Source organism: Orycteropus afer, unplaced genomic scaffold (genome assembly GCF_000298275.1).
Source record: "Orycteropus afer afer isolate SDZICR_OR568_19922 unplaced genomic scaffold, OryAfe1.0 scaffold00323, whole genome shotgun sequence".
NCBI classification, from domain to species: Eukaryota; Metazoa; Chordata; class Mammalia; order Tubulidentata; family Orycteropodidae; genus Orycteropus; species Orycteropus afer.
This window is the reverse complement of record NW_006921910.1, coordinates 720055-742135: the sequence shown is the minus strand read 5'-3', so window position 1 is coordinate 742135 and position 22081 is coordinate 720055. Positions and strand designations below refer to the sequence as shown.

Sequence of the window (22081 nt, the reverse complement as noted above, 5' to 3'; positions counted from 1 at the left end):
CCTTGGGCAGCACCCATATCATGCCCAGCTGCAAAATTTGACAGGAACTTGACTCTGAGTTTAAGGGCTCATCTCCTGTGGCAACTCCAGCTGGATAAGGGGCCCCACACCCCAACCACATGCTCACTGCCAAGCAACCTTCCAGGGCTATCACCTCAGACCTGTGCCCTCTATTCTCTTTTTCAGCGACCTCTTGTTAGGGAGGCCCTGTGCCCCTACTCAGGGGATTTGAAGATTGAGGACCTCTGTCATAAGAAGTTGTTCCTACCCCTGGCTCACCTCCATGACAGTGCCCAGTGCTGGCTGGCCCCTACAGGTACAGAAGCTTTCTACAGCCCCCTTCCTATTGTCCATATCTAACCACTGCAGCCTGGAGACTCCAGCACAGTGGGCAGGCTGGGAGACTGACAAGATGCACACTGCCTGCTGCAGCCCTAGCCCTCTTGTATGCTGGGAGAGCTCCCCCCAACCTCAGTGTACAGCCAGGGACAGGGATCCCCATCTTGTCCAGCTTCCTGTTTTCTCATGCTGAATGGATTAGAGAACCATCCCCAACTGTGTGCTGCTCCTCCCATCTAGTCTTTTCAGTCATTTTTATTTAAAATTTTTTTTTCTCCTTGTAATTTCTGGAAATAACCAGTACTGATTTGCTGGGAAGGCAGTCTTGCATCCCCAACTTCATTCAGACATGTGATCCGTATGTTTCTCTGGGACAATGGAGAAAACAGAAGAGGGAGCACTCCAGCATGAAGAACAAAGATGTCACACACTGGTCTCTTCCCACCCCTGACTGTCCCAGTACTTGGGTTGTCCCCTTAGTCAGCTGACAGAACCCAGGAGGTCCTAGCCCCAGCTTATACACTGAGAGGCAAGTCCAGGTTTCCCCTAGTCTAGAAGGGGTTCATGGCTGGATCCTCTTGCGATACAGGTAGGCATTGCTTACCTGGTTCATGATGACAAGGCTGGTAAGGACAGGACATAGCACAGCCAGGTACCAGGCCCCACCAGTGACTGTGGCAGTGAACCACAGTGAGCACATGCCCAGCAAGAGGCTGGCACTACCCAGAAGGTAGCCCACCAGCCCTGAAGTAGCGTGGTACAGCTTGAGCTTGGCCAGGGGCCACCGGGGCAGCAGCTTGGGGTAGAGAAGCCCCACCCCACCTGAGCACTGCAGCCCGGCCCACAGCACAGCCAGCAGCCCTGCCCGTCCATGCCATGTAGCCAAGTGGGCTTTGCTCTGCTGCTCCTTGTGGAGAACAACGAGACCCAGGCCCAGCAGTGCACATAGCAGGGCCAACAGCTGCAGGACCCAGTGGCAGCGTGCTCGACCCTTCCTCGAGAGGGAGCGCAGCAGCGAACTTTCCGGAGAGAACACCAGCAATGCCTCAGTCATCAGGAAAGAGAACTGGGGAGACAGGGAGGAAGACTCAAGTGAGGGTGCTGCCTCAGCAGACAGGAAGAGAGTAAGTTGTCAGCCAACCTGGACTGATTCCCCTTCTTCATTTGTCCCATCTGTCGTCCATTTGGTGGGGCACAAGTGGAGAAGCCAATCTGGGACAGAGTATCTGCCCTAAATAATCAGCAAGTGGTGCCTCTCCACACTAGGGACTATTCTGAAATGTCATCTCTGCTATGTTACCCAGTAAACACAAGGTTTGAGATGTGGCAGTTATAAATGATTCACAAGCTTTGTTTCCTTGACATGGGGCTGGATACAATTTCTTGGCAAGAGCTGGGCACATGGGTGCACTGTTTCAGGGAAAATTAGATGTATCACCATAAATTATAGCCAAAAGGACAAAGATGCGTCCAATTCAGTGAAAAGGGACGCAGGTATATCCAAATGTATTTTCTAAGCTTCTTGCTTACTGGTAGGTTAAGCTTCATTTTATGTTTAAATTTCACTCATTTGCCCTAGGTCTTGAGTATCCTAGTTCAAGGCTGTGATATAGAACACGGGCAGGAGTTGGAGCATGCAGGGGGTAAAAAAAAAAGGTACTAAAGGTTAAGTTCACAAGGTTGCAGAGGCCAAAAAGGCTACCACCCATGCCCAAGCTTCTTCCCATCCCCCAGAACTACCCAGGCCCACTACTTACAGCAAGAGACATAAGCACAGGATGCCAGGAGAATAGGCCTAGAATGAGAAGAGGAGGCCTTGTGAGCCTGAGGCAAGAACCCAGCCATGCCAATCCCTACAGACAGAAATATAAGCAGCCCATCACTCAAAGAGGTGCTGACAAAATGTAAACCCCTGCATACTGCAACAAGCTGACCCCATACCAATTCCCTCTTCCTGACCCCTGCCTGAATATAAGAGTCCATGCTTTGCCACCCCAACTCTCTGGCAGTCTTCCCAGCATCTCCCAGAAAGCAGTCAACTGGAGTACCAAGACAAAGATACTGGGTATAGTGCAGGACTTGGCCAAGCTGACAGAGCCCCTTGCACTCATCTGCACCACCAGTCATCCCTCCAGCACAGAATATCTCTTCAGCTGATTTTTTTCCCAGAAGTCAGGGCCAAGGCTGCCCACTGCCCCTGTTCCCCAGGAAGAGTGGCCCTTTCTTTCCCAGAAATCGATTCTGAATCCTACTTACTGGAGCCAGGCCTGGCAAGCACAGCCACAAAGATGGTGAAGCCCAGGGCCACAAGGTGGGCAGCAGCCCCAGAGGCGGTGCGCAAAGCTTGATAGATGTGCGACTCGGTCTCCACAGTCAAGGCCATGGCCAAGCAGGCCTGTGGCTGTAGCCTGAAAGCATAGTAGAGTGGGCAAGGGTCTCAGGTGCCCGCTGTCCACTCCTCACTGGGGCATGATTAACAGGGCAGGAATGCCTCACCCTCTCACAAGAAAGTAAGGTAGGATGGGGCAGTGCCAAGGCAGGCACCAGGAACAGTCACAATATGCCAGTAGAAGCCTGTGACCTGTCAGCTTGTATCCACACCTGACCTGGCGCTGATCGCTAGCCCACCTTCCAGGTAGGATGCACGAGGCAGTGTAAAACTACAAATCCCAGTAGGCACCACGCCATTGCCGGGCGGGAGCGCCAGTTGGGAGAGCGTGAAGCACTATGGGAATTGTAGTTCACCGTGGCAGCCCACTGTTCCAGTGTGAATCCCTTCACTCACAGTCTCTCCACGTGTCTCTGGCATGCTGCATCTCCATGCTAGGGACTCACCTGCAGCGCCGATCCGACGCAGTGGTTTCCTCTCGAGAAAGTGAAATCCTCGGGGCCCTGCCGCGCTCGCCACCACTATGTCGCGGAGCCCCTTCACTTCCGGGTACAGTTTCCATCCACTCGGGACTTCCTGGGACGAGCCTCCGCGAGCCACGCCTCTGAATCGCGGTGCGCAGGCGCTTTGAGCTGACTGCTTCGCGCTTTTCGAGTTCGCAGGAGCGCGTGAACCCGCAGCCTGGGCCTCCCTGCTGTCTTTAACAGGTGTTTTCCGGAATAGGAGCGTCTTTGCGCGCGAGAGGCTAGAAGCTACGGACCTGGGCCCTACTGGCGTCATGGGCAGCGGCTGTCGCATTGAGTGCATATTCTTCAGCGAGTTCCATCCCACGCTGGGACCCAAGATCACCTATCAGGTGCCACTTGGGCGGGGCTAGGTGGAGAGAGAGACGCTCTCCTGAACTTGGCTGACTGCCAGGACGCAGCGGATACCGGAGATGCACGCTGGCATGTCATTCCTTCATTCGCGGAGATCCATGAACCGAGAGGATTCTCAGACACAGGGATGTGGCTCCCATGTGTCAGAGGAGACATATATTTCGCAGGCAGTGATTGTGGGAAATCAAGCTGTGGGGGCCGAAGGGATGTCCCAGGCTCCAAGAAGGGTGGGGAGATTGGTCTGTGATTATAACTGGGTTATTGAGTTGAAACGTCAGTGGTGGATAGGAAGCTAAGGGAGGGGAGAGTGTTTCAGATAGAGGGAACACCACATGCAAAGCCAGGAGGAGGGCAGGTGCCTCTAGGGTCACTCTGTGCACCCCACCCAGTCCTAAGGTCTGATTAAGAGCCTCTTGCCATTCCCTTTCCCAGGTCCCTGAGGACTTCATCTCCCGGGAGCTGTTTGACACTGTCCAGGTTTACATCATCACCAAGCCAGAGCTGCAGAACAAGCTCATCACCGTGTGAGGCCCCATCTGGGAGACTCCCAAGAAAAGGGGACAGGATTGGGTGAGAACCTGACTCTGTTCCCACCTTTTCCCCCATCTAGCACAGCCATGGAGAAGAAGCTGATCGGCTGCCCCGTTTGCATCGAGCACAAGAAGTACAGCCGCAACGCCCTGCTCTTCAACCTAGGTTTCGTGTGTGATGCCCAGGCCAAGACCTGTGCTCTCGAGCCCATCGTCAAAAAACTGGCTGGCTACCTGACCACACTGGAGGTGTGCTTGGGCAGGCAAAGCTGGGGCAAGTGCTCCCATATCTCTAAAGTCCCCCAGACCTGGGACTGCCAGGCAGCTCTAGACCCTCTAGACAGGATGGGCAGGCAGCCAGCCAGGTGCCCTGGAGTGTGTCCACCATGCTGTCCATTCTCCATCCAGCTAGAGAGCAGTTTTGTGTCCACGGAGGAGAGCAAGCAGAAGCTGGTTCCCATCATGACCATCTTGCTGGAGGAGCTAAATGCCTCAGGCCGGTGTACTCTGCCAATTGGTATGTCCCAGCCTCTGCAAGGACCATGTAGCAGGGGTAGAGAATGGATGGCAAAGTGACAAGAAGAAATGAACCCAATCATAGGGAAGAAGGATAAGACTTATAAACAAATTGGGGGTCAGGAAACAGCCATAGGCTAGGCTGATGATGTCCAGAATCCAATGTGTAATGGAGTGGGGTTAAGGAGCCAGCAGAACCCTCCAGCTGTGCCCCCTGGGTATATCCCTTCACCTCTCTGGACTGTAATCTCTCACTCTATAAAAGGGGAAGGTTGGCCCTTCCTAGGGCCACTACCTGCCTCAAAAGATATAGGGAAGCCTGCAGGGTTATGGATGACCTCTTAGAAAAAAAACGACACCAAGAATGTGGGTGGGGACCCTTGCAGATGAGTCCAACACCATCCACTTGAAGGTGATTGAGCAACGGCCAGACCCTCCTGTGGCCCAGGAGTATGATGTTCCTGTCTTTACTAAGGACAAGGAGGATTTCTTCAATTCACAGTGGGACCTCACTACACAACAGGTATGTCAGCCCTTCCTGGGTATCATCATTTGGGCTGGCCACAGCCCTGGCCTCATCCTACCCACACTGACCCTGCCCTGTCCTGCCCAGATCCTGCCCTACATTGATGGTTTCCGCCACGTCCAGAAAATCTCGGCTGAAGCAGATGTGGAGCTCAACCTGGTGCGCATTGCCATCGAGAACCTGCTGTGAGTAGGTCTAGGATCATGCCCAGGACAAGGTTGCCAGCCAAGGCAGAGCCCAGGGGACTTGGATGTGGAGGCTGGGACGGTATGATTCCATGAAGCTGAACACAGCTGTCTCCCCCAGGTACTACGGCGTTGTGACACTCGTGTCCATCCTTCAGGTAGATGGATCTGGTGAGGTGGAATGTGGCTGGGCCAGGCCGGGGCTGTGAGATCCCCCAAAACCCCTTACTCAGGCCACTGTGCCTCCTGCTACCCTCCAGTACTCCAATGTATACTGCCCGACGCCTAAGGTCCAGGATCTGGTAGATGACAAGTCCCTGCAGGAGGCATGTCTGTCCTACGTGACCAAGCAAGGTAGTGTCCAGAAGACTATGAGCTCTGGGGGAGGCTATCTTGGAGAGGGGAAGGCCAACTGGTAAACTGACTCCTGACACCCACAGGGCACAAGAGGGCCAGTCTCCGGGATGTGTTCCAGCTATACTGCAGCCTGAGCCCTGGGACTACTGTGCGAGACCTCATTGGCCGCCACCCCCAGCAGTTGCAGCACGTTGATGAGCGGTCAGATGGGGATCCCTGGAGCATGAGGGGGTTGTTTGAGGTCAGAGAGATCCTCTGCATCTCTCAGGACTCCCGGATCAGGTGGGAGGCAGGGGATTCCCAGTGACCGGAACCATGTGGCACTGCCAGTACAGGCAAAGCTTCTTGGAGGTGATGGGCTTGGTATCCAATCTGGCCACTGAGATAAAATTGGAAGGGAGATGGCAGGAAAGGATCGGTCTGGCTGGCTGGAAGCCTGGGCAAAGCATCACGCCTCTCTCCCCAACCCCCACCTCAGGAAGCTGATCCAGTTTGGGCTTATGAAGAACCTCATCCGGCGGCTGCAGAAGTACCCTGTGCGGGTGTCTCGGGAGGAGCGGAGCCACCCTGCCCAGCTTTACACAGGCTGCCACAGCTATGATGAGATCTGCTGCAAGACAGGTGGACGCAGACAGGGCAGCTGGGGTGGAGTTGGGGCAGAGTGGCCAGGGTATGTGACCTCATCTCCACCACCTCACCCAGGCATGAGCTACCATGAGCTGGATGAGCGGCTAGAAAATGACCCCAACATTATCATCTGCTGGAAATGAGGCTTGTGGGGGCCGGACAGAGCATACTGCTGTGGCCACTCCCTCCTGCTAAGCCCTGCCTCCTGCCACATCCAGACTTGCTCGAGGTTAACTCTCAGTGTAAATAAATTCATTCATTTCAACCCCTTTATTGAATACAATTTCTGTATCATCCACCCAGGGCTTCAAACCAATTCTTCCAAGTTCAGTCATGGCCAACGAAGCAAAAATGAAGTAAACCCAAATTTGTAAGATGTGGGTGTAGTGGAACTAACTGGAAGAGGAAAAATGACAGGCTGGCACCCTGCTAGAAACTGAATCTGCCTCTTAGAAGACAAGGGCAACGTGCCATAGCAACCAAATCTCTGGATTAGCAGAGGTGTAAACAATAGTGGCCCGCTCAAAGATGGTAGCCAACTGTGCCACTTTGAATGTATGGAGCTCTCCACAGTCCTGGCAATAATCCAGTCTCCTGCATCAGGCTCCTGAAAGGGCTCACTACACCTCTTCCTGGTCTCACATTCTAGGGCTTCAACTCATAATCTTTCCCATTCTGGTTATCATTCCAGTACACCAACATTTTACAAATTCAGACCTGTTTTGATTTTGCTAGATCAGCTATAACTGAACTGGTTCAAAACCCTGCATCCACCAGAGACCCAGCAGTGAATGAAACACAATCCTGCACCTCTCCACCACTCCAGATCGCCACCTGGTGGTCAGGGCCGACAATGGACAAGTAAAACCCAAACCCATTGCCATGGAGTCAAATTCTGACTCATAGGAACCCTATAGAACAGAGCAGAACTGCCCCCATAGCTATGGTTTCCAAGGCTATACATCTTTACCAAAGTAGATTGCCTCATCTTTTTTATGTGGAGCTGCAGGTAAGTCTGAACTACAGACCTTTTGATTAGCAGCCAAACCCTTAGCCACTGTACCACCAGGGCTCCTTCCCAATAATTATGAACTAAAATACGGAGAAATAAACAGTCGAGGGGTTGTGATAGAGTGGGTTGGGACAGGAGCAAGGACTGCTCTGAGTTAGATGGACAAGGAGGGCCTCACTGAAGAGGTGACTTAAGCTAAGCCTTGAAAGAGGAAGAGTTCCAGGTAGAGGTAACAAGTATAAGAGCTCTGATGCAGAAAGCACTTTGGGATGTTGAGGAAGCCAAGACTGGAACACAGGGACAAGGATGAAAAAGGCAAGAAACAAAGTCCCCACGCAGAAGAAGAAAACCAGATCCTGCAGAGCTGTTGGTAAAGCACTTTGGACTTAGCATTCTGAGGGCCAGAGGCAATCAGAGAGGTTTCTTGCAAGTACTATCTTGTGTACACCTTTAAAGGACTCCTGGCTGTTCACGAGGGTCGAGAGTGGAAGTGGGTCCAGTGAAAAGGCTGCTGCAGTTATCCGTGGAAAGTGATGGCATTTCGGAGGTAGATCCAACGAGTTAGGCACGTGAAGTACTGAAATGAGAAAGCCATTATGAGAAACAACCAAATGGACTGAGATGGTGGCGCAGCTGTTGGAGGAGCAGATAGGGGGCAGGATTGCCCCCGAAACCGTGCAGGCTGACTGGACATCCGAAGAGAGAGAGGTCTAGGAAGCAGCGGCCACCGGAGTCTGGAAGTCAGGCGAGGGCCGTTGGTCACAACTGGTTGTAGGGGAGAAAGTTATGGAAGTCCAAATAGGGTTCTTACCTGCAAGCAGTCCTTTGGTCTGGGCCTGGAGGGCTCAGACCTTGCGCAAGTCGCCGGCAGGGGGCGGGGCTCAGTCCACACTGCGCAGGCGCTGAGCTAACTCGTTTCCGTGGCAACGAGGGCCCACGGGACAGCAACCGCTCCACAACTGTCCTGTTCTGAACTTTTGCCCCACCAGAGCCTGTCGTCTCCAAACATAGCCCTGTGTCAGATCCCCCAGTGCCTCAAGTCAGCCGAACCCCAATTTTCCGTTTTCTGCCTGCGGCCCCCGACATGAGCGACTTGGAACTGCTGCTGCCAGGGCAGGCTGATGTGCTGGTTCGGGGTCTGCGCACCTTCCAGCTACGGGAAATGGGCTCCGGAGGGTGAGACAGCCAGGTTGAGAGTTAGTCGGAGTCCCGGGGTCAAAGTTCCTTGTTGAGAAGCTTTGGACTTGGCACTGGGGGAAGGGGTTGCCAGGGTGGAGGAGCCCCCCAGGTGAAGAGAGAAAGCTCTCTGAGATAAGGGTATATAACTCCTGACCCCCGTCTGTCTTCTGGGGATCAAGTTCGCCTTCAGTAGGACCCAGACCCCACCCCCACTCTGACTGCATACCCAAATGCACGCACACTCCCTCTGGGGCAGGTGGAACCAGCAGCATGAGAATTTGGAGAAGCTGAATATGCAGGCTATCTTGGATGCCACAGCCAGCCAGAGCGAGCCCATCCAGGAGCTGCTGGTCACCCATGGGAAGGTATGCAGAAGTCACAGGTAGTGTTCCTATCTTCTTCCTTTGCCAAGCTGACCTCTATAACCCTCAGGAACATGTTGGGTACCTGTTCTCTCTGGTACACCTGTGTTCCCCAAAGGGCAAGGGGTGTGTTACACATTTATTCTGCACTGTTAGGCAGGACCCTGCTACACCAGGCCTGGTGCAGAGCACGGATTGATTAAGAGGACAATCATAGATCCTAGAACAGCTTAGGCTGCAGGGGGAGGGCCAAGTGCTAAAGGTATCCCTGAGTAGACTGTTAGGCTGGAAGGGGTCCCTACTGAAGTGTAGGTGAGGCTTTGACATGGAAGGAGGCAGCCTTCCCAATAGAGGAGTCGGGATTACACCAGGGATCCACCTGGCTAGAGCATGGGCTTCACAGTGGCCGTCGTAGATGACCTAAGATATCACTTAAAGAGGGTTCCCCTGCAAGGAAAATTTGAAACCCACTATTGGGGGGGGGGAGGTTCTGGTGGTGTAGTGCCTAAGGCACTTGACTGCTAACCAGAAGGCTGGCTGTTCAAATCCATCAGCCACTCCTCAGAAGGAAGATTGGGCAATCTACTTCCGCAGTGATACCGCCTCAGAAACCCAAGGAGGGGTCGCTATGAGTCAGATCTGGCTCGACAGCAGTGAGTTTGGTTTTGGTTTTATTTGGGGGAGAGGAAAAGGGCTCTGTGAAAGGCCCTATGGCTTAAGCTAAGACATTCAACAACCTCCAAGAGGGAGGCCTGCATAGGGGGGACAGGGCACAGGGAAAGGGGGAGCAAGGTGACTCCCAGCAACCTGGGGGCAGGGCAGGAGTAAGTCACAGGCAGCACAGGGGATGTCTCCAAAGATGTTAGCAACTGGAGAGATAGGTTTAAGGTTCAGGAGAGAGATCAGGGGGGAAAAAAATGTATTCATGAGGCCTGGGAGATTCTGAAGGTCCAGGGGAATTTAAGGATTTAAGGGGAGCTGGGCTGGGCCAAGCAAGCCAGGGATGATGTGGTTACAAGGCCAAGGCAAGCCTGCCTCATCCCTATCCTTTCCCCAAATCCTTGAAGATTCCAACACTGGTGGAGGAGCTGATCGCAGTGGAGATGTGGAAGCAAAAGGTGTTCCCCACGCTATGCAGGCTGGAGGACTTCAAACCCCAGAACACCTTCCCTATATATATGGTGGTAAGCTGGGCCCCCAGTTCATACCCCCACCCACCTCTTCAGAAGGTCCTGGACTGAAGAGGGCAGCTAGTAGTCCCTAACCATCACTCAGCAGTCCTGACACTGTCCGTGTCTTGGGATGGCAGGTGCATCATGAGGCCTCTATCATCAACCTTCTGGAGACAGTGTTTTTTCACAAGGTGAGGCAAGTGGAAATGAGTCAGTGCCCCAAGCCAAGGCGTGGCAGGAAGGGGGTTGTTTCTTGATGGGGAGAGTGTCAGAGCCAGGCTTCCCTTCCCCCTGCCCCCAGGAGGTGTGTGAGTCAGCAGAGGACACCATATTGGACCTGGTGGACTACTGTCACCGCAAACTGACTCTGCTGGTGGCCCGGAGTGGCCGTGGCCCCCCTGAGGAGGCGGGATCCCAGGACAGCACCCCTATGCAGGTGGGCTGAAGCTCCTTAGGGCTGACAAGGGCTTGGGCCTGAGCTCCCTAAAGTCTGGGCAGGCAGGGAGTGGCTCATCACAAGCACCATGTGGCCCCCCAGGAGCTGCAGAAGCAGGCAGAACTGATGGAATTTGAGATTGCACTGAAAGCCCTCTCGGTTCTGCGCTACATCACGGACTGTGTGGACAGGTGAGCAGCGCTGCTGAGCCTCACACCTAGAGTGGAGAGCAGGGAGGTTAGGCCTGTAGCCTCTGCTCACCTCCCTCTATACCCCCTGCCTCTAGCCTTTCCCTGAGCACTCTGAGTCGCATGCTCAGCACCCACAATCTGCCCTGCCTCCTGGTGGAACTGCTAGAGCACAGTCCCTGGAGCCGGCAAGAAGGAGGTAAGGGCCTCCCTGACCTGTCTAAAGCCTGACCCACTGTTTCTAGGGCATTCTCTAGGATTAGCAGTAATTGGTAGTTTGTACACAAGCAGACAAACCCTGCCCACCCCCCCAGCCCACAGAGGATACCAGGATGCCTCACCCAGGGTGGCCCTGGACCTGGGCGCTATAGCAAGCAAGACCTATGTGCCCATTACTGAGATCTCAGCCTGTTCTTGGGCCAGCAGCACTCAACCTGGGCAAGTCCTATGACCCAATGTCTCCCTAACACACCTGAGTAGTGGTCGGTACCCTAACCTCCACAAGTGGTTCACTCAAAGAGCACTCTACACCTATACTCAGTGTACTGGTCTCTTCAGGAAAGCTGCAGAGATTCGAGGGTGGCCGTTGGCAGACTGTGGCACCCTCAGAGCAGCAAAAGCTAAGCAAGCTGGACGGGCAGGTGTGGATCGCCCTGTACAACCTGTTGCTAAGCCCCACGGCCCAGGCCCGATACTGCCTCACAAGCTTTGCTAAGGGTCAGTTGCTCAAGGTGAGGAGTGGCCCCAGGCTCCCTCATGCCAGTGTCCACAGACCAGCACTGGGCTCCATGGGCACCCACAAGCACCCTCAGTCCAGCCTAGCCCTGGGGCCAGCACCTGCCTCACACTGTTTTCCCCTGGATACCCTTGCAGCTTCGGGCCTTCCTCACAGACACACTACTTGATCAGTTGCCCAACCTAGCAGACCTGCAGAATTTCCTGGCCCACCTGGCCTTGGCCAAAACTCAGACACCCAAGAAGGACCTGGTGTTGGAACAGGTAGGCACTGGGAAGTTACTCACTCAAGACTACTCCCCACTTTGCCCACTCCTCCCTGCCCCTCTCCACGCCTCTCTTCCCCACCCCCAGATCCCAGAAATCTGGGAGCGGCTGGATAGAGAGAACAGAGGCAAATGGCAGGCTATTGCCAAGCATCAGCTGCGGCATGTGTTCAGCCCCTCAGAGCAGGACCTGCGGCTGCAGGCACGAAGGTGAGGTCTCCTGAGTGGCAGAAGAGGTGGTAGGATGCAGGAGGTATGGGGGGGGAGCTCTCTAGCCCCCACCTGCAAGGCCCAACCAGGCCCTGCCAATCTCTTCCCCAGGTGGGCTGAGACCTATAGGCTGGATGTTCTGGAGGCAGTGGCTCCAGAGCGGCCCCGCTGTGCCTACTGTAGAGCAGAGGCCTCCAAGCGCTGTTCCCGGTGCCAGAACGAGTGGTATTGCTGCAGGTGAGGGAACTCGAAGATCCTGGGACCCTGAGCCCCATCTCCCACAAGGACGCACCCCTCACTGGCCCACCTGCCCACAGGGAATGCCAAGTTAAGCACTGGGAGAAACACGGAAAGGTCTGTATGCTAGCAGCCCAGGGTGACAGAGCCAAGTGAGGGCTGCAGCGGCCAAGGGATTCCACAGGGAGTGCGCCCCTGAACCTCGACATTTCTGCCCAGCCCAAGCCTGTTGGTGGGGCTCCGGGTGGGGAAAGACGCCAGCAGGAGTAAAGCTGCTGACACATCCTCCACCCCCACCCCCCAGAGAAGCGCTCTCCGCTTCCTGCCCCACCCTGGAGGGTAGGCCAACAGACAGTGTTGTCTCAGCAAGCTGGGGCTGGGGACCTGGGCTGTGGGCGGGGACCAGGGCGAGGGCCGGATGTGAGGACCCTCTTCCTCTAGCACAATAAAGCTAGCCTCCAGAAATACACTTTTCTCCGTGTGCCCCATCGTAGTCGTCGTCGTGGGCATAGGGCGGTGGTGTTCAAAGGGATGGAAGGAGGGAAGGCAAGGCGGAGATTCTTTGAGAACTTCCCGCCCCCAGTCACCCCCGGCTCCGCCTGCGGGCGGACACAACCCCTACGCCCAAATTTCCATTGCGCTGCTCCTCTCAGAGCTCTCCCACCGCCCAGTTTAGATCCTAGAGGCGGTGCCGCAGTCCAGTCCCGCCCCGCGGCCCCGCCCGCCCATCGCTCGCGCCCAGTGCTGCTCGCTTGCCGCCCAAAGCCGGCCAAAGTCCGGTCCGAACCGAGTCATGTCTGCCGAGCCTGAGCTTATCGAACTACGGGATCTGGCATCAGCACAGCGCGCCGGCCCGGGCCGCGCCCGCCTAGAGCGCGCCAACGCGCTGCGCATCGCGCCAGGCATCACGCGCAACCCCGCAAGGCAGCTGGCCCCCGGCCGCGGCCACCGCTTCCAGCCCGCTGGGCCCACCACGCACACGTGGTGCGACCTCTGCGGCGACTTCATCTGGGGCGTCGTGCGCAAGGGCCTGCAGTGCGCGCGTGAGTAGCGGCCCCGCGCACGGGCAAGAGCAGAACAGCGCGGCCGAGGGGCAGCGCCATCGCTGTGAGCCAAGTCGCAGCGGAGGGGGGCAGTAGGGACGGCCTCCGCAGACCAGATCCGTTACCTTTGGCCCACTAAGAAAATGAGTGCGGGAAGATAGTTTATCTCCTTGCCATAATTCACCCGCGTCTGGGGCACAGCTGGACAGGGGCAAGTTGCCTGTGAATAACAATGTGCTGATTTCAAGTTCCTTACCTTCTCTTTAAAGTGCCTTGGTCCTTCTTGGAAAAGGCTGTAAGCCCACTGGTCTCTGAACCTGCAGGCCTGCCTCTTCTCAAAGATTCACTCACTGCGTTTCCCCTCCAGAATCCCTGAGGTGAAGGGAATTAAGTGTCCTATGGAAGGGGACCTGGTAAAAGCTGAGGACCGTGGGTGGGACCCCCTGCAAGCAAAACTTTTGCTGAATCTTTGTTCAGCAAACACCTACTTAAGGACCCACTAACCCAGATACTGAAATACAGAAGCTAGCCACATTTCAGCATTGCCTCTGCTGAAATGACAGGCTTGCAGAGGTTGCCCTCCCACTGGCTGCAAAGCTGTTTTCCTCACCTGGGGCAGTTTTACAGCCCTGCCACCCCTTATAACTGGATCTCCCCTCAGAGCCATTCAATCAATTGCTGGGAGATAGGCAAGTAGGCATCGGTGATTTAGTACCATTCCCACATCATTCGGATGTGCAGCCTGTGTCCAGGGTTAAACGTAGAGGTGGTGTCCTATCCAGTGTGTGCATGGAGACTATCTGACCCAGTTCTTAAGTCTGTCCCATACTCAGCAGGGAGAAGCAGAGAGTTGTGATTGAATACAAAGCAAGAACAAGTACTGGAGACACTACAGTATTCCCAAGAAGGTACAAAGTGGCCATGAAGATGAGAAATAGGACAATTTGGGTGTGTTTCAGAAGACAGAGAAAGGAAGGAATCAAGAATGAGTTGGAATTTTGCCTCAAATAAAGAGGAAGACTGGGGAATGGTGGCTATTTTTTATTAAGATGAGGAACCCTGGTAGGATAGGTGTGAAGTGGAGGCAAAGTTAAATTTTGGTGTTCTTGATTTGAAATGTTTGTTATATATTCAAGCGAAGATACTAACACACAGGATTTTATCTGAGGGTAGAAATTAGAGCTGGAGCCTTGGATCCGGGAGACAAAGCAAACGGATGAAACAAGGGTAGGTGAGTGTAGAAAGAACAGAATCAAGACTGCGCCCCAGACACTCTGCCATTAACAGATGGGGGAGTTAAGGTGGAACCAGCAAAGGAGCTGAGCAGAAGCTGCAGGAAGGTAGGCGTGTAAGCACCTGAAGCCAAGAGAAACAAGTGTCACATGATGCAGTAGAGGTGGAGAATGAACTGCTAGATTTGGCAGCACAAAGGTTGCTGACAGCCCTGGCTAGGGCATTGTTGCGGAGGGGCAAGTCTTACTGGAGTGGATGGGTGGAAGGCAAGGAATTGAGTGTATTCAAAGCAATGTTGATAAGTTATGGTGTAAGGGGAGAAGAAATAAGTGACAACTAGAGGGACAAGTGACAACGTGAGTTAAAGGTTTTCGTTTTACCTTTAAGTAAATGACAGGGGAAACTAACAATCTAGAAAGGAAGAAATCCTGCGCTAGGCTCTATAGATCCGACTGTTAAACAGGCCTGGGTCCCTAACCGTTGCTTGAGGTCTTCCAACCAGTTTTCAGACGACCAGAGATCGGTATCAGTCTGTGTAACTGGACGACTAAAGAGTCCGGAGAAAACACCGGTCATGCGGGGCCCGCAGGCACAGGCCTTCACCTTGGGACTTCCCTTCTGTCCCGAGACGCTTTCGCGAGCTGGAGCTGGGAAACCTCCGCCTCACGACCCGGCCTTTCCGCAGACTGCAAGTTCACCTGCCACTACCGTTGCCGCGCACTCGTCTGTCTGGACTGCTGCGGACCCCGAGACCTGGACTGGGAGCCAGCGCTAGTGCGGGACACGAACGTGGTGAGAGGGGTCGGGGGCGTGCGGGCGGGACAGAATCGGAGGACGGGCCACAGCGCAGGTGTCCCCAGCTGCCGCCCCGGCACTGCGCACAATGAGAGTTCTAATAGCAGTTTTCGCCGAGGCCAACGTAGCTAATTTTGTGTGCGAGGTCCGCGCGGAACTCACAGGCCGGAAGCCGACCGCAGCAGACGCCGCACAGCCTAAGCTCTGCGCACGCGCATTGTCCGCACTTTGCCTCACTCGCATCCGGTCCAGAGGCCACGCGGGTGCACATGCGCACACGGCCACACTCCGACACGTCCCCTACGGGAAGTGGGTTTGCTAGATGAAGCGTGTGTTAAGCTGCTTGGGCGATGAGGTCATTCCTGGAAGTGAGGCGTGTGTGACCCCGCCCCTCGGTGTTCCTTCCCCAATGAGACAAGAGCTGGCTCCCGGCTGTCTACGTTTCAGTCTTAACGGTTGTGGCCGCGGACACTGGTGGTCTTAGCTCACGGGCCTACGTGCGCACGCACGCGCGCCCAACTCGGCGGTTGGCGGCTTCGGGCGCACGCGACCGGGGGACCGGGCGGGCGGGCGCGGCGATGGGCGAAGCGGACGCGGGCACGCCTTCTTTCGAGATGACTTGGAGCAGCACGACTAGCAGCGGCTACTGTAGCCAGGAGGACTCGGACTCCGAGCTCGAGCAGTACTTCACGGCGCGCACCTCACTGGCGCGCAGGCCACGACGGGACCAGGTGGGGGCCGGGGGCTGCCGGCGGCGGGCAGGGGGCGGCAGTTGGGACCCTGCCTCTCCGCGGTATGTTATCATGTGAGTTGGTGGACAGCCTCTTTTATCTGTTACAATACCCCCTGCCCCGGCCGGGGGACGACTCGCTCAACAGTGTGTGCGGCTTACAGCTCACTGTTCCAGCCCCTCGGTACCAGGGAGGCCGGTTGAACCGGGGAAAGCAGCTACGTGGCTTGGGGTCAACCAGGAATGGTCATTATTCACCCATGACTAAAGCCGACTGCGCAGTCTGCTAGCACCTCGATTTTCTCCTTCGGGCTCTCCCACCCCCTCCCTGGGGGACCTATTGGAGGAAGTGGAGGGGAGGAGCCCTCGCCCGGAGTCTGGAGTTGTGTTGAGGAAGAGGGAGAGGCAAGGAAGTTCCAGTCCGTTCATTAGTACTCGTATGTGTAGTGAGCTGAGCCCCCACCTCTTACCTGTCCTGGCCAGTCACTTGCTGCTGGAATGTGGAGGATTCTAATCCCTCTCTGGGGTGACGTAGAGAAAGGGATTTTGGGAATAGATCAAAGGAAGCCTTGCTTTGGACCGAAAACATCAAGGAGCACTTTACTCTTCTTACTTGCAAGAGGTTTACCCATCTCCATTGAAAAATGTCATGAGAGGGTTTAGGAGAAATCAGGATTACTAATCCAGAACTGTAACATGGGAAGGTTCCTGAGGTTAATGTCAGAGGAGCTGAGCCTCTCAAAGTCTTATTGTATTGGGTGTCCTCAAGCTGCTGATTCTGACTCATGGCGGCCTCATGTTACAGAGTAGAACTGCCTGGTGGGGTTTTCTTGGCTGTAATCTTTATGGAAGCAGTTTGCCAGGTTTTTCTCCCTCAGAGCCTCTGGGTGGGTTTGAACTGCCAACTTTTTGGTTAGTAGCTGAACACTTAACCATCATGTCACAAGGTGTTTCCATTATCATAGCCCCATGTGTCATGTGTCAGGATGTTAACTACTGGGCTCAGATAACTGTCCTCACACTGGGACCCTTTGGGGGGGCATCCAGGCCAGGGTGTTAGGAAAGAGATGGGAACCATGAGGCTAAAGAACTGGGGCAGAATCTCTTGTGTGAGCCAGGAAGAGTGGACACCAACTGTAAAAATGGCATGGTGGCAGTGTCAGACCTCCTCATCTAACTTCACAAGGGGGAGAAGAGAGAATCATCATCAGCAACAGCTGCCCAAGACCAATTGCTGTGAAGCGAAGGTCAGAGAGACCACTACTTTCCAACATTTTTACCAATTCTGACATCAGCTGTCCCTCTCACATCACTCTCTACTTCTCTGCTGGGTTAGATAATTCATTGCATTGGCCACACAGAACTCACAGAAAATGCAGTTAATGGGGTTTATTAGGGAACTAACAGGTTACGATTCAGGATCAAGAACCATGAAGGAAGGATACTGTTCTTCGCTGAGGGCAGCCTCTTCTCAGCCAAGCCCATAGGCAGGCCTCTCCCTGGCCCTTGGCCACTTGGCCCAGTCTCTGCCCTGCTCTTTAGCTCTGCCAATAAGTGCCTGGGGGCACCCCACTCCACCAGTAAGCCTCGGCTTCAAGGTGCTCAGCTCTCTTGCTCCGTGGCTCAGTAATACCCACTGTAACCACCTTGTTTTGTCATTCAGGAAGCCCACTGTTCTGTTTCTTGCTGGTCTCCTTGTCCTGCTGCCTCTGTTTCTCTGCCACTGCTTCTTTCTGTCTTGCACTGACTCTGGTGTTACAGCTGTGTCTCATGGGTCTAGTAGGTTCTCATCACAGGGACCCTGGGTCCAAAAAAATGCATTATGCTCCTATCTCTTTTTCTTGATAGTAATGATGTTCCCCCTTTCTGGGATGGCTCATTTTAAGCTTAATAGGATGGCAAAACTAATCCCCACTTCAGGGTTCCATATACCTTATTTGTGTGGTCCCACAAGTATGCCATGCACCTTATTTACATTATTTGCAAGCTGTCCAATCTCCTTAGTAGTCCACAAGCACCTTATTTGCATAGCCCCACCCATCATTTGGTGGGTGTTACAGGATCATGGCAAGAAAGGCCACATAAAACCGATCTGTCATGCCACAGATGTTTGCCTGGAGAAGAGGAAAGGCTAGAACTGAGTTCATTGTGGTGACCTGGAAAGGGAAAAAGAGGGAGCAAGGTTTCAAACCATCCCCAGGCTGGCACTCAGAGCTGCCTCAGGGAAGGGGAGTGAGTTGGTACCATCTTTGGGCCCTCTGTTTCTATAAAGGAGCTCTGGCAGTTCAAACCCACCAGCTGCTCCACAGAAGGAAGATGGGGCAGTCTACTTCCATAAAGATTTGCCTCCTTGGAAATCCAGTGGGGGTTGCTGTGAGTCAGAATCAACTCGATGGCAATGAATTTGGTTTTTTCTGTTCTATAAGCAGAATGCTGTTCCTTTTTGCCCCGGCACTACGGTCTGCTCGGTGTTACTCCTTCCCCTAGCCCTAGAGCTTCTCCTGTCTGGGCATTCCTTTCCATCAAGGCACTCCTTCCTGCCCCAAGCCCCCTCCCTGGGCCTGAATAAACACATCTACCCTTTATGGCCATCATCCAGTCCTCATTTTACTCCCCAGACCCCCATTTCCCAAGGATCTCACCATTTGTTCTGACTAACTTGACAAGGTTGCTCATTGTCCCCAACAAAGTTTCTGCTAGATTTTTCACTCCTGGGTGTTCTCCATCTAGGAGACCTTTGGAAAATGGAAAAGAAAACAGAAACACAGGGGCTTCCCATTCCCACCTTTTCCCCAAAACCTTTGTGCAAAAAGGGAGTGAGAGGATGAAAATCAACATCAATGGCCCAAGGCTGATTCCTATGAGGTAGAGGTCAGACAAGCCTCTACCCTTCAATCTTTTTACCAATTCTAACACCAACTGTCTTTCCCATGGCACTCTACTTCTCTGCTGGGTTCAGTAATTCTTTGCAATGACTGTACAGAATATCTGCCTTAAACATTGTACTCTTTTACAGTACTCTTTTAGAGTACAGTTAGAGCAGTGAGTTGATGTTAATAGGGGGAAACAACTCAGAAAAGGTGAAAACAGTTGCACAATTTGAAAAATGTAATCAATGTCATTGAACGTATGTGTAGGAACTGTTGAATTGGTATATGTTTTGCTATGTATATTTTCAAGAGCAAGAGTAAAATAAAATATATAAAAGAAAGAACCCAGTCCCTGGCAGGGAAGGAGCCAAGTGGTACAGCTAAACCTGCAGATAGCAGGGATAGGCACAGCAGTCCACTAGTGTGACAGGTGCTACCAGTAAGCCGTCTGCAAACTTCTGGCAGATTGGAACCTGACCTGAAGCTGCCTTTTGTGCTGATTGGGTCAGGGTTAAATGGCATATCCCAATGGTTTCCTATGTCTGAGACAAACAGGATCAAGCCCAGGTTCTCAGGGATATTTGTGCTTTGTAAGTTGCCCTTCTGCCCACTGGTGGCTGGGCACCTGGTATGTACCAGTCCCCACACCACCTACCATACAGTGGGTCATGGCTCTGTTCTGGGCGGAGAAAGTGGGCTGCCTTCTCCAGAACACACCCTGATCCCACCCAGTTAGGGTGTCAGAATCAGGCTCTACAGTTAAGATGTGGTATTACTTTAAATTCCGGTAGCATAGTGCCTAAGGGACTTGACTGCTAACCAGAAGGCTGGCGATTCAAACCCACCAGCCACTCCTGGGAAAGAAGGTTGGGCAATCTACTTCCTTAGTGATACTGCCTCAGCAACCCAAGGAGGAGTTGCTATGAGTCAGGTCCGATTAGATGGCACATAATAACAACAACAACATTACTTTAAACAAGGATTCTTCCTCAGAGTCCCTTATCTTTTCTTGACCCCTGGCCTTGTGCCTTCAGCTGCCCCTAGTTAGGGATGGAGTCTTTGGCCAAGCCCTGTAGGCATCACCTCTCCTCAGGGACACACCCAAGGCTGAGGAGGCCCCAGGCTGGCAGCAGAGAGGAATCAAATGGTTCTGCCTTTGCTGTCTCCATCCACACACCAGAACCAGGAGCAGTGAAAGGCTCAGGGTAGGCACTGCTGAGTAGCTATGTACATCTGCAACAGGAAGTCAAAGGCAGCTGTGGGATCAAGCCACAGGGCCAGGGATTCTTCATTAGGCCTCAAGCTTAGTTGTCGATTTCCAAGGGCTACCCCAGAGACAGTTTTTCAGGAAGACCCTGGGTAGGCCAAAACAAGCAGGCATCCCAGCCCACCTCCCTGGAGGTGAGGGGTGATAACAGCCCCTCCCTCCAAGAAGCCTCCCTGCTTTTGACATGCATTACAGTAAGATGTGCTCTTCAAGGTCCCCATGTCATGCTGGTGCTCTTCTCTCTTTCAGGATGAGCCTGTGGAGTGGGAGACACCTGACCTTTCTCAGGCTGAGATTGAGCAGAAGATCAAGGAGTACAACAGCCAGATCAATAGCAACCTCTTTATGAGCTTGGTGAGTTGAAGGCCTGGAGCCAGGGAGGTGGTGAGGTGCATGATGCTCACAGTTGAGGTATTCTTGGGTGATACATTTACACCTAGCCTAGCCTCAAGTGGACTGACAATACCCAAGTCTGTTCCACCTTACCTGGGTTCTGCAGTCATGGTCTCAGTCTCTTCCTCTCTTCAGAACAAGGACGGCTCCTACACAGGCTTCATCAAGGTTCAGTTGAAGCTGGTGCGCCCTGTCTCAGTGCCCTCCAGCAAGAAGCCACCCTCCTTGCAGGATGCCCGGCGGAGTCCAGGGCGGGGCACTGCTGTGAGGCGCCGCACCTCCTTCTACCTGCCTAAGGATGCTGTCAAGCACCTTCATGTGCTGTCACGCACAAGGGCACATGAGGTCATCGAGGCCCTGCTGCGCAAGTTCTTGGTGGTTGACGACCCCCGCAAGTTTGCACTCTTTGAGCGGGCTGAGCGCCACGGCCAAGGTGGGCTTTCCACTGCACCCCTCCATCTGTGAGTGTATATGCATGTGCTTGTTCATGCAGGGGCTCCGGAGGCTGGGCCTAACTCTTGACTCACTTCCCCTCCCTTCCCACCTGGCCCCCAGTGTACCTCCGGAAGCTGTTGGACGATGAGCAACCCCTGCGTCTGCGGCTCCTCGCAGGGCCCAGTGAGAAAGCCTTGAGCTTTGTCCTAAAGGAGAATGACTCTGGGGAGGTGAATGTGAGTACACAGTTCTCTTTAGTTTCCTGGATGTCACTAGGAAGGGCTGGTGGGTTGCAGCTACAGTAAGGCTTGGAGAAACAACAGAGCTGGAAGTCAAGCCCTCCAAAGCCTAGAATCTTTCTGGTCCCAAGGCTGCACCTGTGGAGTGGAATTACACTCAGAGGCTGGGCATGACTTACTCCATGGGAGGCTAAGGAACATCTGGTGTGGTTGCCTGTCAGATTACTGCCCTACTTTGTGGGCATCCATCTTCTACACTGAGTGCCATCAGAGATCCCAGGCCATTCAGGCAAGAGCTTGGCATCACAAAACCCCAGCCTATCTTGTGTGACCACGTTATGCTGGTCTCCTCTGAAGAGGGTCTATTGGTTCAGCCCATACCTGCTTCCAGCCTGTGTTCTTCCTCTTGTAGTGGGATGCCTTCAGTATGCCTGAACTGCACAACTTTCTGCGCATCCTGCAGCGAGAGGAGGAGGAACACCTCCGCCAGATCCTGAAGAAGTACTCCTATTGCCGCCAGAAGATACAGGAAGCTCTTCATGCCTGCCCCCTAGGGTGACCTTCTCCATCCCAAAGGGTGGAAGGAGGAGAGTAGGCAGCACCAAGGGCATGCCGTGTGAATGTGACATGGCCTGTGGGGCCTGAGGAGTGAGTGTGCGTGGGAGTTCTCCTCTGTTGGGGATACGAGCCCAGAGAACAAGCTAAGGAGGTGACCTTTTTTGTCCACCAGTGGGTGCAGGAGAGTACGGCTCTACACCCCTTTGTACTTAATGTACTGGGTTATGGTCAGCCAGGGCTGTCCTAGAAAGCTGCTTCAGGCTTGGCAGCAGGAGTAGAATATTCAAGAGGCTCCCTAACTCATGGCTCTGATGTGAGAATCATGGAAACCCTACAAACAGGTCAGGAACATGTTTCCAGGGTGAGGACCCTCA

At 53.9% G+C, this 22081-nt stretch overlaps 4 protein-coding genes across 4 annotated transcripts; 3 read left to right on the top strand and 1 right to left on the bottom strand.

The window, feature by feature from the left end:
• Positions 1 to 901: 901 nt before the first annotated feature.
• On the bottom strand, positions 902 to 2722 carry LOC103206533 (transmembrane reductase CYB561D2). Its single transcript, XM_007952006.1, has 3 exons — positions 2596 to 2722; positions 2097 to 2134; positions 902 to 1405 (listed from the first exon to the last, which is right to left on the bottom strand). Exons 1-3 carry the CDS (start codon positions 2720 to 2722, stop codon positions 902 to 904), a joined length of 669 nt encoding a protein of 222 aa, XP_007950197.1.
• Positions 2723 to 3506: 784 nt separating this feature from the next.
• NPRL2 (NPR2 like, GATOR1 complex subunit) lies at positions 3507 to 6490 on the top strand. The gene is made up of 11 exons (XM_007952005.2): positions 3507 to 3584; positions 4039 to 4130; positions 4217 to 4385; positions 4545 to 4653; positions 5039 to 5175; positions 5266 to 5363; positions 5485 to 5521; positions 5624 to 5717; positions 5804 to 5921; positions 6199 to 6341; positions 6423 to 6490. The coding sequence occupies exons 1-11, from the start codon at positions 3507 to 3509 to the stop codon at positions 6488 to 6490; spliced, it is 1143 nt and encodes a 380-aa protein (XP_007950196.1).
• Positions 6491 to 8443: 1953 nt separating this feature from the next.
• Positions 8444 to 12300, top strand: ZMYND10 (zinc finger MYND-type containing 10). The gene is made up of 12 exons (XM_007952004.2): positions 8444 to 8535; positions 8795 to 8903; positions 9968 to 10084; positions 10210 to 10263; positions 10374 to 10508; positions 10611 to 10699; positions 10795 to 10895; positions 11255 to 11427; positions 11570 to 11695; positions 11786 to 11907; positions 12019 to 12144; positions 12225 to 12300. The coding sequence occupies exons 1-12, from the start codon at positions 8444 to 8446 to the stop codon at positions 12298 to 12300; spliced, it is 1320 nt and encodes a 439-aa protein (XP_007950195.1).
• A 622-nt stretch (positions 12301 to 12922) lies between these two features.
• On the top strand, positions 12923 to 21708 carry RASSF1 (Ras association domain family member 1). The gene is made up of 6 exons (XM_007952002.2): positions 12923 to 13187; positions 15106 to 15212; positions 20332 to 20436; positions 20611 to 20908; positions 21031 to 21146; positions 21562 to 21708. The coding sequence occupies exons 1-6, from the start codon at positions 12938 to 12940 to the stop codon at positions 21706 to 21708; spliced, it is 1023 nt and encodes a 340-aa protein (XP_007950193.1). The 5' UTR covers positions 12923 to 12937.
• Positions 21709 to 22081: the final 373 nt, after the last annotated feature.

Excerpts from the sequence above, each read along its gene's own strand:
- RASSF1 (XM_007952002.2), top strand. The coding sequence starts at position 12,938 with ATGTCTGCCGAGCCTGAGCTTATCGAACTACGGGATCTGGCATCAGCA. Across the intron at positions 20,437-20,610 it reads GCAACCTCTTTATGAGCTTG|AACAAGGACGGCTCCTACAC; the intron begins GTGAGTTGAAGG and ends TCCTCTCTTCAG. Across the intron at positions 20,909-21,030 it reads GGCTGAGCGCCACGGCCAAG|TGTACCTCCGGAAGCTGTTG; the intron begins GTGGGCTTTCCA and ends CCTGGCCCCCAG.
- ZMYND10 (XM_007952004.2), top strand. The coding sequence starts at position 8,444 with ATGAGCGACTTGGAACTGCTGCTGCCAGGGCAGGCTGATGTGCTGGTT. Across the intron at positions 10,896-11,254 it reads CTGGAGCCGGCAAGAAGGAG|GAAAGCTGCAGAGATTCGAG; the intron begins GTAAGGGCCTCC and ends TGGTCTCTTCAG. Across the intron at positions 11,428-11,569 it reads CTAAGGGTCAGTTGCTCAAG|CTTCGGGCCTTCCTCACAGA; the intron begins GTGAGGAGTGGC and ends ATACCCTTGCAG.
- LOC103206533 (XM_007952006.1), bottom strand. The coding sequence starts at position 2,722 with ATGGCCTTGACTGTGGAGACCGAGTCGCACATCTATCAAGCTTTGCGC. Across the intron at positions 2,135-2,595 it reads GCTTGCCAGGCCTGGCTCCA|GCCTATTCTCCTGGCATCCT; the intron begins GTAAGTAGGATT and ends TTCTCATTCTAG. Across the intron at positions 1,406-2,096 it reads CTGTGCTTATGTCTCTTGCT|TTCTCTTTCCTGATGACTGA; the intron begins GTAAGTAGTGGG and ends CTGTCTCCCCAG.
- NPRL2 (XM_007952005.2), top strand. The coding sequence starts at position 3,507 with ATGGGCAGCGGCTGTCGCATTGAGTGCATATTCTTCAGCGAGTTCCAT. Across the intron at positions 4,654-5,038 it reads CCGGTGTACTCTGCCAATTG|ATGAGTCCAACACCATCCAC; the intron begins GTATGTCCCAGC and ends GGACCCTTGCAG. Across the intron at positions 5,718-5,803 it reads GTCCTACGTGACCAAGCAAG|GGCACAAGAGGGCCAGTCTC; the intron begins GTAGTGTCCAGA and ends TGACACCCACAG.